Source organism: Botryllus schlosseri, chromosome 11 (assembly GCF_051294905.1).
Source record: "Botryllus schlosseri isolate E-star chromosome 11, Bs_hap1, whole genome shotgun sequence".
In the NCBI taxonomy this organism is placed as follows: domain Eukaryota; kingdom Metazoa; phylum Chordata; class Ascidiacea; order Stolidobranchia; family Styelidae; genus Botryllus; species Botryllus schlosseri.
Genome location: NC_137246.1, coordinates 11,298,304 through 11,313,573, shown reverse-complemented (window position 1 = coordinate 11,313,573; position 15,270 = coordinate 11,298,304). Strand labels below are relative to the sequence as shown.

Here is a 15,270-nt window from a genome sequence, read left to right as displayed (position 1 = left end):
GAATATATACATTTGTTTTTGTCAATAAAGAGTCACTATTACTGGCTGGTCTCTGATTCGATTGGAAAATGAGCGGTCCGGTGAGTTGGGGATTCTCTCAAACCTATTTTCAAGATTTGGATTTTAGTTTCTCTATTTGTTCCAATCTGAAAACTGATGTGTTGGTGAGGCACAATATTCGTGAATGACATTCAGCCAAATCTATCGTTAAAATATGGATTTTGATTTTTGGATTTGTATCTTTCCTAAATAATCTGTGTGACAATTTTACCTTACTGTCATTTGACTTGAATTGTATATGTAAGGTTGCATAGGTAGGTAGGACAACGAAATTGAGGACCGAATCACAGCTTTTGGAACAAGTAATCTTGTTGTTGTAAATGACTGGCCAATGTTTATATATATATGTAAAGATCACAAGAGCAATATCGTGAAATGTTGAATCAACATCTTTAATAATAACTCACTTTCGGATATTTTCCGTGCACACCCCTCTAACCAGACAATCTTTCACGCAGGATTCACCTACAAAAACAAAGACTGTAGCTATGAATGCACATGCGGTGGAAAGAATGACATTGACTGTAAGACAGCAACCACATGCTCTGCAACAGACGACTGTAAGAAGAACGATATCGGTGTCTACGACTGTTTTCCTATTGTGGAAGTAGACGAGTGTAAGGAGGATTATGATAACTGCCATGAAAACGCAAAATGCATCGACACCAAAGAGAGCTACGAATGTAAATGCTTGAGCGGTTTCCTCGGCGACGGGATCATGTGCGATGATATCAACGAATGTGAGGAAGGGAATGACCCTTGCGATCTCAAATCAGAATGTAAAAATTTGGTTGGAGGATTCGAATGCAGATGCTGGGTGGGATTTGAACTGTACGAAAAGACCAAGTGTGTCGGTATGTATCATTGCTGTTAGTCATAGCATCTATTGATCAGAGGTGGTCAGTAACGGAGTACCTCTACTTTTTTGAAGTACTCAAGTAGTTTTACGCTACTCGGGAATTTACTCAAGTAGATATCATTTCCCACTACTTCTACTCTGTAATATTTTGTTATCTACTTACTTACTTTTTGCTATTATCAGTTTGTCAAGTAGAAGTAGTTTAATCCTCCAATGAGAAAGATAGCCTGAGGAATTTTGGGGCTGTTTTCACGGAGTATCAACATTGAATTTTCATAAAAGTTTAGTAAAGCCCAGAATATCCGTTGCGCTTCGTGCACTGTAGACTAATATGATTTCACAAACGTATCGGTGAATATAATTTAGGTAGCGGGTTGCGTGGTTCTGTTCACACCATATTGTCGCCCATATGAAATATTTCATCACAGTAAATATGGCCCATCATAGCGTTTGAAACTACTATTACACAATCTAGCATTTACCGTACCTATAGTATCGTAATCTAGCAGTCCATGGCGTGTCCTAATCTGGAAAAATGTACTCTGACTTTTTCTTAGCTTTGCACCTGTTTTAGCAAACCACTGTTGCAACGTTCTGGACAAAAGACATAAAATATAAAATACAATTTCGGCACTTTTATTTCTCTTTCAATTCCAGTATCATATTTTGAGTTCTAATTAGTTTCCATTCTTTTGTCTGGAGAACAAACATGTTGAAGTATAAAAGCAAGTGTAGTAATGCCTCTATTTTCTGAAAATATAGCTAGACTATATGGCATTTTTTTGATCAGCCATATTTTTTATTAACGTTTACTAATCGCGCAAAGTGTAAACACCGTGTCCGACATCATTTCTCCGTGTTTCTCTTCGACCAAAACTACAGGCCTTATAATATGTGGGAGGGCACCATACCATGATATTTTCTAAATCGGGGTGTTCGAGTAAACAGAGAATTATTATTGCATTCCCATATCAGTGTTATCATTCTCATCCCATGATGTGGACGAATGCTTATGTCGTCGAAAATTTATACCTCCTGGCATGCATCAATATGAATCAAGCATGGCACCTTTCGCATAGTTCTATTTGCAGCTTTTTACAGTCCATGCGAACGAATTATGATCGTTTTCAATAGTACTTACTTACTTGAGTAGATTTAAAGTCGATTAATTCTGCTTCTACTTCAAGTAGTTTTAGGCTGCTTTAAAAGGACTACTTCTACTTGTACTTGAGTGATTTTTTGTGTCGCTACTTCTATTTCTACATGAGTAGCATTCTTGACTACTTTAAACACCTCTGCTATTGACATAACTATAGGGATAGAATAACTGTAGGTGGTGAAGTAATCATCCTTGGCACTCAAATCGAAGTACAAGTCGTAACTTTCTACCCAAGTACAATAGATGATTTCCTAGTAAGTAAAAAAGTAAGTATTCTAGAGCAGTGGTTCTCAACCTTTTCGACCTCGCTAACCGGTAAAACTTCAAAACAAATGTTGCGGGACGGTGAACCTTCAAAAATCAAAATAACCCGAAATCTAATTACAATGCAACTCAATATAATATTGGAAGTTTCATTTAATGCTGTCTTTTTTACATAGGCTATTTGTATAGGGGTCTATTGACGTTTTGCAGGGTGAAGCTATTAGTTCTGTTCAAGACCAGCACTAACTATATTGTGATTATTTTGTATTGTTTAAAAGAAATGCGATTTGCTCTTTGCTAAGCCTCTCTTATACTGCAAAGGTTCACTTGCACTGTCGGAAAGTTCGTTTAAAAGTCGCCGCAACTTTCACATATAACTTGCTGGAAACGAATAGCTAACAGTTTCGTTTCATTGTGATGTACGCCCAAGGTAGACAGTGAACTCTCTATTACGACACCATGCAGAAAAATATATGTTTCAAACTTCTAAATTAATCTAAAATTTCATCGACAAGCATCCAACTTATTGCATTTGGTAATTGCGACATTAAATTCTTATATATTTGGCGGACCGGCGGTTGAAAACCACTGTTAATTTTGATATTGAAATGTCTCATTTGGGGTTCATCTCTAGTCGGCCTACTACTACTACTAATTTTGATATTTTGATTTTAATGCGAATTACCACTTTATTGTACATTCTCAGACATTAATGAATGCAAAGAAGAGCTGGATAATTGTGATGAAAAAGCGAAATGTGAAAATACGTATTCAAGCTACCGATGTGTATGTCCCGTTGGTTACACAGGAAATGGAACTGTTTGCACTGGTAATGGTCGTATAATTAATACCGGTACACTTTCTTTAATGAAAAATGTCACTTAGAAATTAACGAATGTCTCGGCGACCATAATTGCACAGAGGACAGTACTTGTGAAAACACAGATGGTGGATATGAATGCTTTTGTGAAGATGGCAAGACCTTCAAAGAAATGCTCGGATGCATATGTATGCTAAATACATTTTGTCTTGCGTTAAAAAAGATATAAAGTTTCATAGTTAATACATAATTACAAATGGAAATATTGGTGCTTTAGATAACATGACTATAGCACCCCGAATGTGACCATATCTACATATTATTTCTATTTTTGTTATGCTTCATTCCACTCAATAAATTATAAAAGAAGAAAAAATATTAGAAGATGGATCCTCATAAACACATGTAAATTAGAAATTTTATAAAATTTGTGGCAAGTTGTTGTGCCTTTATTGTGTAAGTAGGTTATAATTAATCTTCATCCATGAGAGACAGTCTTCAAAATACGTACCGGTATATGTGCAGGGTATTTAAAAAAATTCTTTACAGATTGAAGTTTGTCTAATTTTTTCTTAATACTATTCCAGCGGCCGACACTATCGGTGAATGCTCCAGCGAATCGCATTGGACTGAATGGTTTAATCTAGGCAATCCGTCAAGAGATGGCGATTTTGAACTTGTTTCTCATTACGTCAGCGCCATGAAAGGTTGTTGATACTGTTTAAAGTTTCCATAAAAGATTTAAAAAAATCCTTTTGCAAATATAACAGGAAAATCATGTAGGAGTCCATCTGCCATCCGTGCCCGTACTGCTGAAGAAAAGACTCCATATTTACTGACAAAGGAAATAGTATCTCTAACACTAGATGAAGGACTCAAATGTGAAAACAACAAGCAAAGCGATCGTATGTGTGAAGACTACGAGATGCAACTATGCTGCTTGAAAAGTAACAAACTGTCAATGGACTCTCATGTTAATTTGAATACCTGCAATTTTACTTGTATATTTCAAGATGTAATAGGAGTATGTCAAGAGTCTTCGATATGGACCGAATGGTTCAATATCGACAAATTTAACGAGGGAGGGGACAATGAGTTGCTGGAAACAGTATTGCAAATCCATCCACAGAAACTTTGTGCCAAACCGGAAGGGATGCAGGTGTTGTCAATTTCATTTTAATTACTCTGCAACAAGTCTGATTTTGTACCGCAAATTACTTTAGGTACGGTCTGCTGTGAGCAAAGAGTACTTTCAACACATCGGACAAATAGGCAAAGTAGATATCGCTTCTGGATTTGTTTGCGAGAATGATCTTCAAGACAATGAAGATTGCTTAGACTATGAAGTGCGATACTGTTGTACGGAAGAAGGTATCTCATTTCCTACAATTGTACTGATGGACTATTTTCTGTACTTATGAATTATTTTTTATAGCTATGCCCGATGGACAAAGTTCGGAACCAAAAGTTGTGTGCTATATTAGTTTTTGATTGCAAAATCGAGTGAAGGATTTCAAAGTCACAATTTTAATAATTTATATTTGATCAAAATGAAATATGATTTCAATTTGCTCTCAACATACTGCTGAAAGAATCCTAAAATTACCCAAAATTTTTCACCAAGCAATTTCTTTGCCTTCAAGTAAGGTATAATGAAACTCAACATAAGGCAGTATTTGCCTCTGACTATAGATCCTTGTTGGATATGTCTTTGTTGTTTGCTACTGCTACTGACCATTTTGAATTAAAAAATAAATGTTCTATTTGTAGGAACGACTCTGGAAATCAAAGATCCGAAATATACAACTACTCAGGGCACTGAAGTTTTAGTAAAACTTATCCGTCTGGGAGATAAATCTCCCACTTCAACTGTACGACTTTTGACTCGACCCGATACTGCAATCGAGCAAGATTTTGAAGAAAAAACAGATACAGAAGAATCTATCGTGACTTTTGAGCCAAGTTGGTTAATATTGGAAAATAAATCTTGAAATAAATTTTAATATATATGTATTTCTACCAAAAGATGTATCAGAAATGACAGTACCTATTGCAATCACCAACGACGAAGAGGATGAAGTTACGGAGCAATTTATTCTTTACTTGGATGATCCAAAGAATAGTATCTCAAGTATCCCGGTAAAGGTTGGCGACAAAAACCAATCCGTCGTATTGATAAACGACAAGCCAGGTAATAATACTTCAGACATGTTAAATAAGATATCTGAATTTATGTCCAGAAATTCACTCTTTTTTTCAATACTATATCAAAAGCATTCCTTGGCCCAGAATCCTTACATCGTTGCTGCATAACTCAGCATATCCTGCTAATTGTCTTGAGCAGACCTGGGCAAAGTGCGGCCCACGGGTCAAATGTAGCCCGCGAAGCTATTCGATGCGGCCCGTGAAAGGTTGCTTGGAATTAAAATCACAAAACCTGCTTTTTGAATGACTGAAACCATAGGCTATATCAAATACACAGGAAATTATTTTACTTTATTACTTCATTAATATGCCACTATATCAACAATGAGCTTGATCACTAATCACAATAGCACAGGTCACGTTGAACTCCGGGTAAACAATGGTGCATATGAAGCTTACATTTGTATTGAAGTCTATAGCAAGCAACACTCGCAGGGTTTATTCTTTGACCGCAGTTGAGTAACGGAAGTCCCAGAAGCATTATAGTGGAATAAAACATGTATTGCACGAATTATATTTTCAGTATAGCATACTGTTGTGAGTCATTTTATTCCGCGACGAAATCTGTAACGTGAAAGTATTGTTCAGTTTTGACCAGCCAACACTTGAATGAACTGCGCTGCACTCCTTTGAGGTCATATCGGCCTAATTTCAAACAAGTTGCAGCCCCGGTAGAGACTTGCAGTATCACCACGTAACAAAAATCATTAACAAATATTATACAGTTCATTGAGTAAATATCTTTGATTTTTTGCGCTGTGGCTCTTTTAAATCCCACTTTTGCGATATGCTGCTCGAGCATGCATCAGGACTGCCCACCCATGTACTACAAGCTCCAATTAAATCAATGAGCATAATTATTCTGAATTAATAACAACAGCAACGGTTGTGGAATTTGAGAAAGAAGTCTACACAGTTTTGGAAGAAGATGAGGAAGTTGTCATTAACGTACTTCGTAGTGGCAACTTGTCAGAGGAAACGAAGATTTATGTTGTTACCAAACCAGGATCGGCTACATCGCCTGAGGATTTTACAGAAAGAGAGATGGCACCACCAGCTATGGTGGAGTTCAAACCAGGTAATAGATCTAATGACTAATGTATCAAAATCGTAATTGACATGGAAACAACGTGAGTGTGACCTCTTCAATATTTTTTCTTTCAAGTAGCCTTTAAACTACTTATAAATCGATATTACTATTACGAGTCGAGTATCATAAGTGACTATTTTGCTCATATAGTTGTAGAACTGACCGGACTAGGAAAACATTTATTGAACACTTCAAGAGAGACTTTGAGTGCGCTCATCTTGATTATTTTGCTTTGGTACTGCAGGCGAGACTACACAAACAGTAACAGTACCTATTGTAAATGATGAGAGCGAAGAGGAACCTGAAAGCTTCACTGTTCAACTCTTGGTGCCAGAAGACTCTGCTGACATTTCCAGACCAATAGTTGGGAAAATCAATGAAACAACGGTGAAGATTTTAGACAAACCAGAAGGTATGGATGAAGTAATTGTAAACAATATTTTAAAAATTGTAAACGCCATGAACGAATTCATTTCATCCATCATATTACAGATACCGTTATCGAGTTGCAAGAAGATCAATATACCGTTGCGGAGTCTGATGGTGTTGTCTCAATTCCTGTTGTTAGAACGGGTGATCTTTCACAAACCTCCTCGGTCACACTTGTTACGAAAGAAAATGATGCAACGGATAGCGAAGATTTTGCGGAGCGACCTGACGAAATGGTATCTCGCGTGGTATTCAAGCCAGGTGAATGACTTATTCTACCCACATCTCGCCGTCTAAATCAATGTAATTATTTTCTCACTATGTAGGTATCCATATCAAAGTAACTTGAATTTACTCTCTGTTTGTCATGTGCAGCAGTGTCATTGATGAATTTGAAAAGCATGGCCAAAAACATTTCTTACTCTTACATGCAAGCTTAAGTTGATATCTTTATGTGGCAGTAAAATTTATAATAATATATATTTTCTGTGATGAAGGTGAAAATGAGAAGACTGTGGACATTTCCATCATTGACAATGACATTGACGAGGATGATGAAACCTTTATGGTCATGCTGGTAAATCCTAGCAACGAAGATGACTCGTCAATAAAACTGGGTGAAAAAGACCAGGCCATAGTCACCATTACTGATGAAGATGGTCCAGAAACAAATGGTAGGAATAAAGATGGCTTGTTAGTTACCCAATTAAAGGGGTTGGCTTGTTAGTTACCCAATTAAAGGGGTTGCCAAGTTTTTATAAGAAATGATATTCAACAGCAATGGTCATTGGCCAATCATGATAAAAGCTCAACAGCAAAAAAGTTAGTTAACCTAGATTTTGATAGGGAATGGAATTGGTGTATAACTATCGTTTTACCTTGCCACACTAGTATTTTGATGAAATAATGTCACAGACATATGGATATAATGAATGGTGTGAGGGAAGGAAAATATTCTGAATTACATAATTAGGAGTAGCCTGTTGGGAACTGTTGTGTCCTTTGTTCAGGTAGAAAGATCCTTGTAGCTCAATATATATACAATATAATTTCTCTTCAAATATTAGATACAGTTGTGGAATTTGTGAAAGACCTCTATGCAGTTTTGGAAGAAAACGAGGAAGTCGTTATCAATGTGCTTCGTAGCGGTAATTTATCAAAAGAAACAAGGATTTATGTCGTTACCAAACCAGGATCGGCTACATCGCCTGAGGATTTTGCAGAAAGAGAGATGGCACCACCAGCTATGGTGGAGTTCAAACCAGGTAACAGATCTAACGGCCAATTTGTCAAAATCGTAATGGACATAGAAACAATTTGAGTGTGAAATCTTCACTGGTTTTTTTAATTCAAGTAGCTTTTACCATTATTATAATGTGCTAGTCCCATTGAAACAACTATCAATAGCAATATTTTGATCACACATTTCTAAAACTGGCTGAACTATGTGTTTAGTATAGCTTATTTCCACTCATATCTAATAAACATATATACATATATATACTGATACTATTCCTTTAATTTTATCTTAATTTAGTTGTTCTACATTGGTGTAGCGTTACAATTTTTTTGTATAACTGATTTTAATCAGTTCTGTGAAACAAAATTAGGAAACAATGGGGAAAAATTTATCGAACACTACCAGAGAGACTTTGTGAGCGCACATTTTGATTATATTGCTTCGGTACCACAGGCGAGACTACACAAACAGTAACAATACCTGTTGTAAATGATGAAATTGACGAGGAACCTGAAAGCTTCACTGTTCAACTCTTGGTACCTGAAGACTCAACTGACATTTCCAGACCAATAGTTGGAAAAATCAATGAAACAACAGTGAAGATCTTGGACGAACCAGAAGGTAAGAATAAAATAATTGTAAACACTGTTGTAAAAATTGTAAATACCATGAACGGTTTCATTTCATCCGTCACGTTACAGATACTGTTATCCAGTTGCAAGATGACAAATATACCGTTGCGGAATCCGATGGTATTGTCTCCATTCCGGTGCTGAGAACGGGTGATCTATCACAAACCTCCTCGGTCACACTTGTTACCAAAGAAAATGATGCAAAGGATGGAGAAGATTTTGTTGAGCGACCAGAGGAATTGGTATCTCGTGTGGTATTCAAACCAGGTAAATGTCCTATTCTACTCACATCTCGCCGACTAAATTCATGCAGTTATATTCTCTCAATGTAAGTATCCATATCACAGCAAAACAAATTTCCTCTTTTTTTGTCGTGTGGAGCTGTGTCGTAATTGAGCTTGAAAAGCAAGGCCAAAAGCATTTCTTATTATAGCACGCAAAGTTAAGTTGATAGCTTAGTGAGTGTATTTTCTGTGATGTAGGTGAAAATTTGAAGTCTGTAGACGTTTCCATCATTGATGATGACACGGACGAGGATGATGAAACGTTAATCGTCATGTTGAAAAATCCCAGCAATGAAGATGACTCGTCAATAAAACTGGGTGAAAAAGATCAGGCCATTGTCACTATTACCGATGAAGATGATCCAGAAACAAATGGTAGGAATAAAGTTATTGGCTTGTTGGTTACCCAATTACAGGGGTGGCCAAGTTGCTATACGAATGATATTCAACAACAATGGTCATTGGTCAACCATGATAAAAGCTCAACAGCAAAAAAGTTAGTTTGCCTTGATTTTTATAGGGAAAGGAATTTATATAATATTATCGTTTTGCCTTGCTACACTAGTATTTTGATAAAATAATGTCACAGATGTTATGAAGGGTGTGAGGAAGGAAAATTGTTTGAATTACCAAATTAGGACTAGCCAGGTGGGTACTATTGCGTCATTTGTTCATGTGGAATGATCCTTGTTGCTCCATATATATCTTACAATATAATTCATTACCAAATTTTAGAAACAGTTGTGGAATTTGAGAAAGAACTCTATGCAGTTTTGGAAGAAGATGAGGAAGTCGTTATTAATGTGCTTCGTAACGGCAATTTATTGGAGGAAACGAAGATTTATGTCGTTACCAAACCGGTATCGGCTACCTCGCCTGAGGATTTTACAGAAAGAGAGACGCCACCAGCCATGGTGGAGTTCAAACCAGGTAATAGATCTAATGGCTAATATATCGAAATCGTAATGGACGTGAAAACAATGGGAATGTGAAGTTTTCAATCGTTTTCTTATTTCAGTAGCTTTACCCTCCTTATAATTCGCCAGTCCTATTACGATTCGAGTATCATTAGCGACTATTTTGATCACACTATTTTGATTATTTTACATCGGTGTCGAGTCATATTTTTTTTAATACTAATTTTAATCAGTTGCAAGAAACTAAGTTTGGAAGCAAACATTGTAAGAGAGACTTTTATTGCTTCTGGATCACAGGTGAAACCACTCAATCAGTCACAATACCTATTGTAAATGATGACAATGTTGAGGAAACCGAAAGCTTCACTGTCCAACTTTTGTTGCCTGAAGACCCAGAGGACATTTCCAGACCCATAGTTGGAACACTCAATGAAACAACAGTGAAGATCTTGGACCAACCTGAAGGCACAAATAAATCAATTGCAAACAAATGAATAATTTGTGAATCGATTCGTATTATTATTACAGAATCAGAAGTGTTCATTGAAGATGTAGCATATACTATCGGCGATGACGTGGTCACTGTCAATATTACTGCTGGCCGCAAAGGAGATATTACTGAAGACTTGCCAGTGAAAGTTACAGTCATACCATACAGATTGAATGATAGTCCTGACGAGGTTCCGGAGCCCATTGTACAGGAACTGCTATTGGAAGAAGGCATGTAAAAATAGTATCTGCATGTGAATGAGTATCTCCAATAGCATTTTGCATTTTACCTTTGGATATATAGGTTAGCTGATGAAGTTGACTTACATTCCATCAGGTGCGAGGATATCAAGAATGAATTTACTTTTCGCTATACTTGATTACAGTTATCTATTTCAATGAGATTTTACTGCCTAATATTCTGTATATCTCCTGAGATTTCATCTCTGTTATTACTACCTAATGATCACCAATTTTAATTTTACGCAAGCAGTCTTTGATATGTCCTCAATGTTTGTCTTCAATATCATCAAAATCGCTTGAATTCATTGAAAATAATTTTGTATCATTAGAACTATGAAGGGTACCGTATATATTGAGATGACTTTTAAAAATATTTACCATCATTGGAATGAAAGCCAGTTAGTTCTTTGTGAAATCGCTTCGATATTGATACTGGTTTGAAACCTAGTTCAATCTCTTTCTCTGTTTTGTAACATTCCAACGGCGTTATCGTTGATTACAAGTAATGTGAGCGTTTTTTCATTATTAATAACATAAAAATTTCTGTGGCAAGTATACATTATTTTCCTTGCTCATTCATAATGTCTCTCATCTTGTTCAGGACAAGAAGAAATTCCATCCACCGTCAATCTTCCCATAAATGATGGGGAAACTGTTGAAAATGTATCGATATCATTAAAGGATCCGAAGAACGATCCAGAAATAACGGTTACCGTTTACCTGAAAGAAGATCCTGTACCTGACCGAGGTAAAATCATCTACTAAATCCCCAAATCAGATTTTCGAATCCTGGAATTTTGCAGTGATCAAAGTACAGGATGGAACATATCAAAATATTGACGAGGATATCAAATTAGAATTCACTGTTGTACGAGAAGGAGAAGATCTCCCAAATGAAGGTATTCCTGTGATACTAAATCCAGCTGCACAAACACCAACTCAAGAGGAAATTGATGACCCAGATCTCACTGTACAATTTGTTGAAGGTACTTCTAACATGAGACAATACTTGAAGCTTTACTCAAACTTGACTGCAGTTAATCAGTCAAGTCGTGGAATGGAGGTTTTAAGAGTGTTACTATACTTTTGAACGAATTGCATCTGCATATCTTGCAATATTTTGCAATATTATTTTAATGAAGTGTGTATATTGAGCTATTAGGTCTTTTTATATATCTTTGAATATCCTGGTATGATACTTATTATTATTTCATCAATGCTGCTGCTATGTCTCAAACATCTACGTTTGGCAAGTTGCAGTTTCGTTTATGGTATTTTTAATCCGCGATTACCTCCAGAATATTTTGTGAGACCACACTTTATTGCAGCACACAGTATTGAATTTTGAAGTAGAGGATGGTTACGGTGAGATGGATTCCATACTCAATGTACGATGTACATTTTCGCGGATGTGATACTGGCCAACAATATAGGTTATACTTTACTTTAGTTGTATGGTTCGGGATTCCTATACTATTGCAAAATTTCTGGCCACGGTTTCCCACCCCATGTTCTCTTCACTTTGAGTTGGCGTTAAGAGGAAAATGTTGGTGCTGGTTCATTGAACTTGTCTGTACCTCTCACAAATATCTGGATGGTGGAGACAGATATAAAACTGCATTTCCACCTTCTGTTTTTATGCATTCAATGCATTAACAAGTATGTTTGCAGATGACGACGAGGAAGATGTAATGCTGCTTGTACCTGTAGAAGAATTCAACACATCGGAACCAATGCAGATCAAACTATTAAATCCTTCTGGCGAAAATCCCGTCATAATAGTTTATACAAGACGTAGCCTGCCGACAACCGAAAATGATACAGGTTACCGAACATATACTTAAGAATTTTACTCCATGAACGGTTTGATTTCATTTTTCCCTTTACAGATACCATTATCGAGTTGCAAGAAGACGAATATACCGTTGCAGAATCTGATGGTATTGTCTCCATTCCGGTGGTGAGAACGGGTGATCTAACACAAACTTCCTCGGTCACACTTGTTACCAAAGAAAATGATGCAAAGGATAGTGAAGATTTTGTTGAGCGACCTGACAGATTGGAATCTCGTGTGGTATTCAAGCCAGGTAATTGATTTATTCTACTCATATATATCCTTCTAAATCCATGTGATTATATTCTCGTAAGATAGATATGATACCTCTACCATAGTAATGTAACTTTTATCTTTGTTTTTGTCATGTGTAGCTGTATCATTCTTGAGCTTGAAAAAAAGGCCAAGCAGCATTTCTTACTTTTGCATGTAAACTCATGTTGAGGTCGTAATCTGGCAGTGGAATTGATAAAAATGGGTATTTTCTTCAATGAAGGAGAAAATGAGAAGACTGTGAACGTTTCCATCGTTGACGATGACATTGACGAGGACGATGAAACATTTATCGTCATGTTGAAAAATCCTAGCAACGAAGATGTTTCGTCAATAAAACTGGGTGAAAAAGATCAGGCCATTGTCACCATTACCGATGAAGATGGTCCAGAAACAAATGGTAGGATATAAGTTTGTGACTGGTTAGCAACCCAATTGAAACGGTTGTCAAGTTTCTATATGAATGATATTTAACAGCAATGGTCATTATCAACCATGATAACAGCTCAATAGCAATGAAACTTACTTAACCTGGATTTCGAAGGGGAAAGGAACTTGTGTATAATTACCGTTTTAGTTCACCACACTAGTTTTTAAAAAAACCTAGATATGTGAACATAATGAATAATGTGAGGGGAGTAAATTTCTCCAAATTACAAAGTTTAGAGTATCTTCGTTGGGATTACTAGTGAACTCGGGACTTGGTTAATTCGGCCCTTGGTGAGCTCGGCCCCTGGAGGAATCGGCTCTTGAACAATTTTGCATTAGAAATAATGCACTTAATATGAATGAATATTCTCAAATAGGAACGTTCTACGTGACGTGGTAGATCTCGTAATCTTGGGACACCACAACCCTAATATCGGGATACCCTACCAAACTTTAACCCTAACCCACCTCCAACACTATTATCCCCCACATCCAACCCTAATATCCCCCTCCCCCAATTCTAACCTTGAGATACCTTAACTTTGACCCAAACCCACCTTCTACCCTAATATCCCTTCTCCCCCAACCCTACTGCCCCCCTTTCCTAACCCTAATCGTGGGATACCCTAACCCCAACTTTGAGCCTAGCCCACCTACAACCCTGATATATCTCCTCCCCAACCCTAATATCCCCCCTCCCCCAACCCTAGTATCGGTCTCTCCAAAGGCAAAAAACAATTTATTTTGACTTTTATACATGTTGACGTGTTCATCGGAAACATTTGTCGACATCACGGGGAACACTTGGTTGTCATGGAGCGAAGAAGCGCCGCTTGATCTTCCAAAACTTCTATCTCACATACAACGCAAAGATGCATCTTCTCAAAACTCACGCCCGTCACTCACGCCGTCAAATTACGAATAACGTGCAGACCAGACCACGCGTGAGCGTCGCATTATCTCCCGCGCTTATGCAATCTGTGATCAAGTGATCTACGCATATCTTGACCTCCGTACAATATTGACAAATCACTTGATAATAATACATTTTAATGCAAACTTCTCCAAGGGCCGAATTCACCAAGTGCCGAATACACTGGCAACCTTGGTGGGTACGATTGTGTCGTTTGTTCATATATAAATTTACTTTGCAAATATCAGGAACGGTTGTGGAATTTGAGAAAGAACTCTACGCAGTTTTGGAAGAAGATGAGGAAGTCGAGATTAATGTCCTTCGTAGCGGCAATTTATCAGAGGAAACAAAGATTTATGTTTTTACCAAACCAGGATCGGCTACATCGCCTGAGGATTTTACAGAGAGAGAGATGGCACCACCAGCTATGGTTGAATTCAAACCTGGTAATAATAGATTAAATTACTATTCTAATGTTGCAAGATCATGAAAGAAGTTTATAAGGTGCAAATGTTATTGGGCCTGCATTTGACTACCATCGACAATCATCGTGAACATATCTGTCTGTAACAATTGACAGCGGGAATAGTCCTAAATCTTGACAGAATTCTTCAGTACGCTGTGACATTATTTCGATTTTCGAATCATATCTTTAAAAATTGTTATGTGATTGATCAATTATATTAACATCCATATGGATGATAAACATTAAGTTGGATTAAATAATACCTGATAATCATGCTTGCAAGTGCATTGTTTATAGTCATAGTGGGATGCATTAAAGTTGTGGTATCATTTGACATGATGTCTCTGACAAGAGGGGAAACAGTGAATCTGTAACCTAGTACATTACCGTGCGTGCTTCTATAAACCATTTTCTGGATACCAAGAGTCTATTAAACACTTAGTTTTGGACCTCTTTTTTTATGAAGTTACGATTTTTTTTAGATGAGACAAAGCAAGCAGTAACTATACCCATTGTAAACGATGATACCAATGAGGAACCTGAAAGCTTCACCGTAGAACTTGTACTGCCGGAAGACATGACAGACAGTTTCATTCTAGCAATTGGACAAATCAATGAAACAACGGTTAAAATCCTGGACAAACCAGACGGTAAGAAATATATT

The 15,270-nt window shown here is 36.9% G+C and overlaps 1 protein-coding gene across 1 annotated transcript in view; it reads left to right on the top strand.

Moving 5' to 3' along the window:
* Nucleotides 1-15,270, top strand: part of LOC145450013 (uncharacterized) — a 120,511-nt gene that overhangs the window by 40,174 nt on the left and 65,067 nt on the right. Inside the window, exons 55-78 of the mRNA XM_080328466.1 lie at nt 519-914; nt 3,049-3,171; nt 3,228-3,350; nt 3,750-3,869; nt 3,933-4,109; nt 4,176-4,321; nt 4,386-4,533; nt 4,598-4,630; nt 4,933-5,124; nt 5,189-5,353; nt 6,248-6,445; nt 8,580-8,747; nt 8,828-9,025; nt 9,241-9,417; nt 9,778-9,972; nt 10,257-10,424; nt 10,488-10,679; nt 11,293-11,439; nt 11,495-11,677; nt 12,363-12,515; nt 12,581-12,778; nt 13,022-13,198; nt 14,389-14,586; nt 15,089-15,256. Coding sequence (XP_080184592.1) covers nt 519-914; nt 3,049-3,171; nt 3,228-3,350; nt 3,750-3,869; nt 3,933-4,109; nt 4,176-4,321; nt 4,386-4,533; nt 4,598-4,630; nt 4,933-5,124; nt 5,189-5,353; nt 6,248-6,445; nt 8,580-8,747; nt 8,828-9,025; nt 9,241-9,417; nt 9,778-9,972; nt 10,257-10,424; nt 10,488-10,679; nt 11,293-11,439; nt 11,495-11,677; nt 12,363-12,515; nt 12,581-12,778; nt 13,022-13,198; nt 14,389-14,586; nt 15,089-15,256 — 4,143 coding nt within the window. The remainder of the gene's footprint in view (nt 1-518; nt 915-3,048; nt 3,172-3,227; nt 3,351-3,749; nt 3,870-3,932; nt 4,110-4,175; nt 4,322-4,385; nt 4,534-4,597; nt 4,631-4,932; nt 5,125-5,188; nt 5,354-6,247; nt 6,446-8,579; nt 8,748-8,827; nt 9,026-9,240; nt 9,418-9,777; nt 9,973-10,256; nt 10,425-10,487; nt 10,680-11,292; nt 11,440-11,494; nt 11,678-12,362; nt 12,516-12,580; nt 12,779-13,021; nt 13,199-14,388; nt 14,587-15,088; nt 15,257-15,270) is intronic.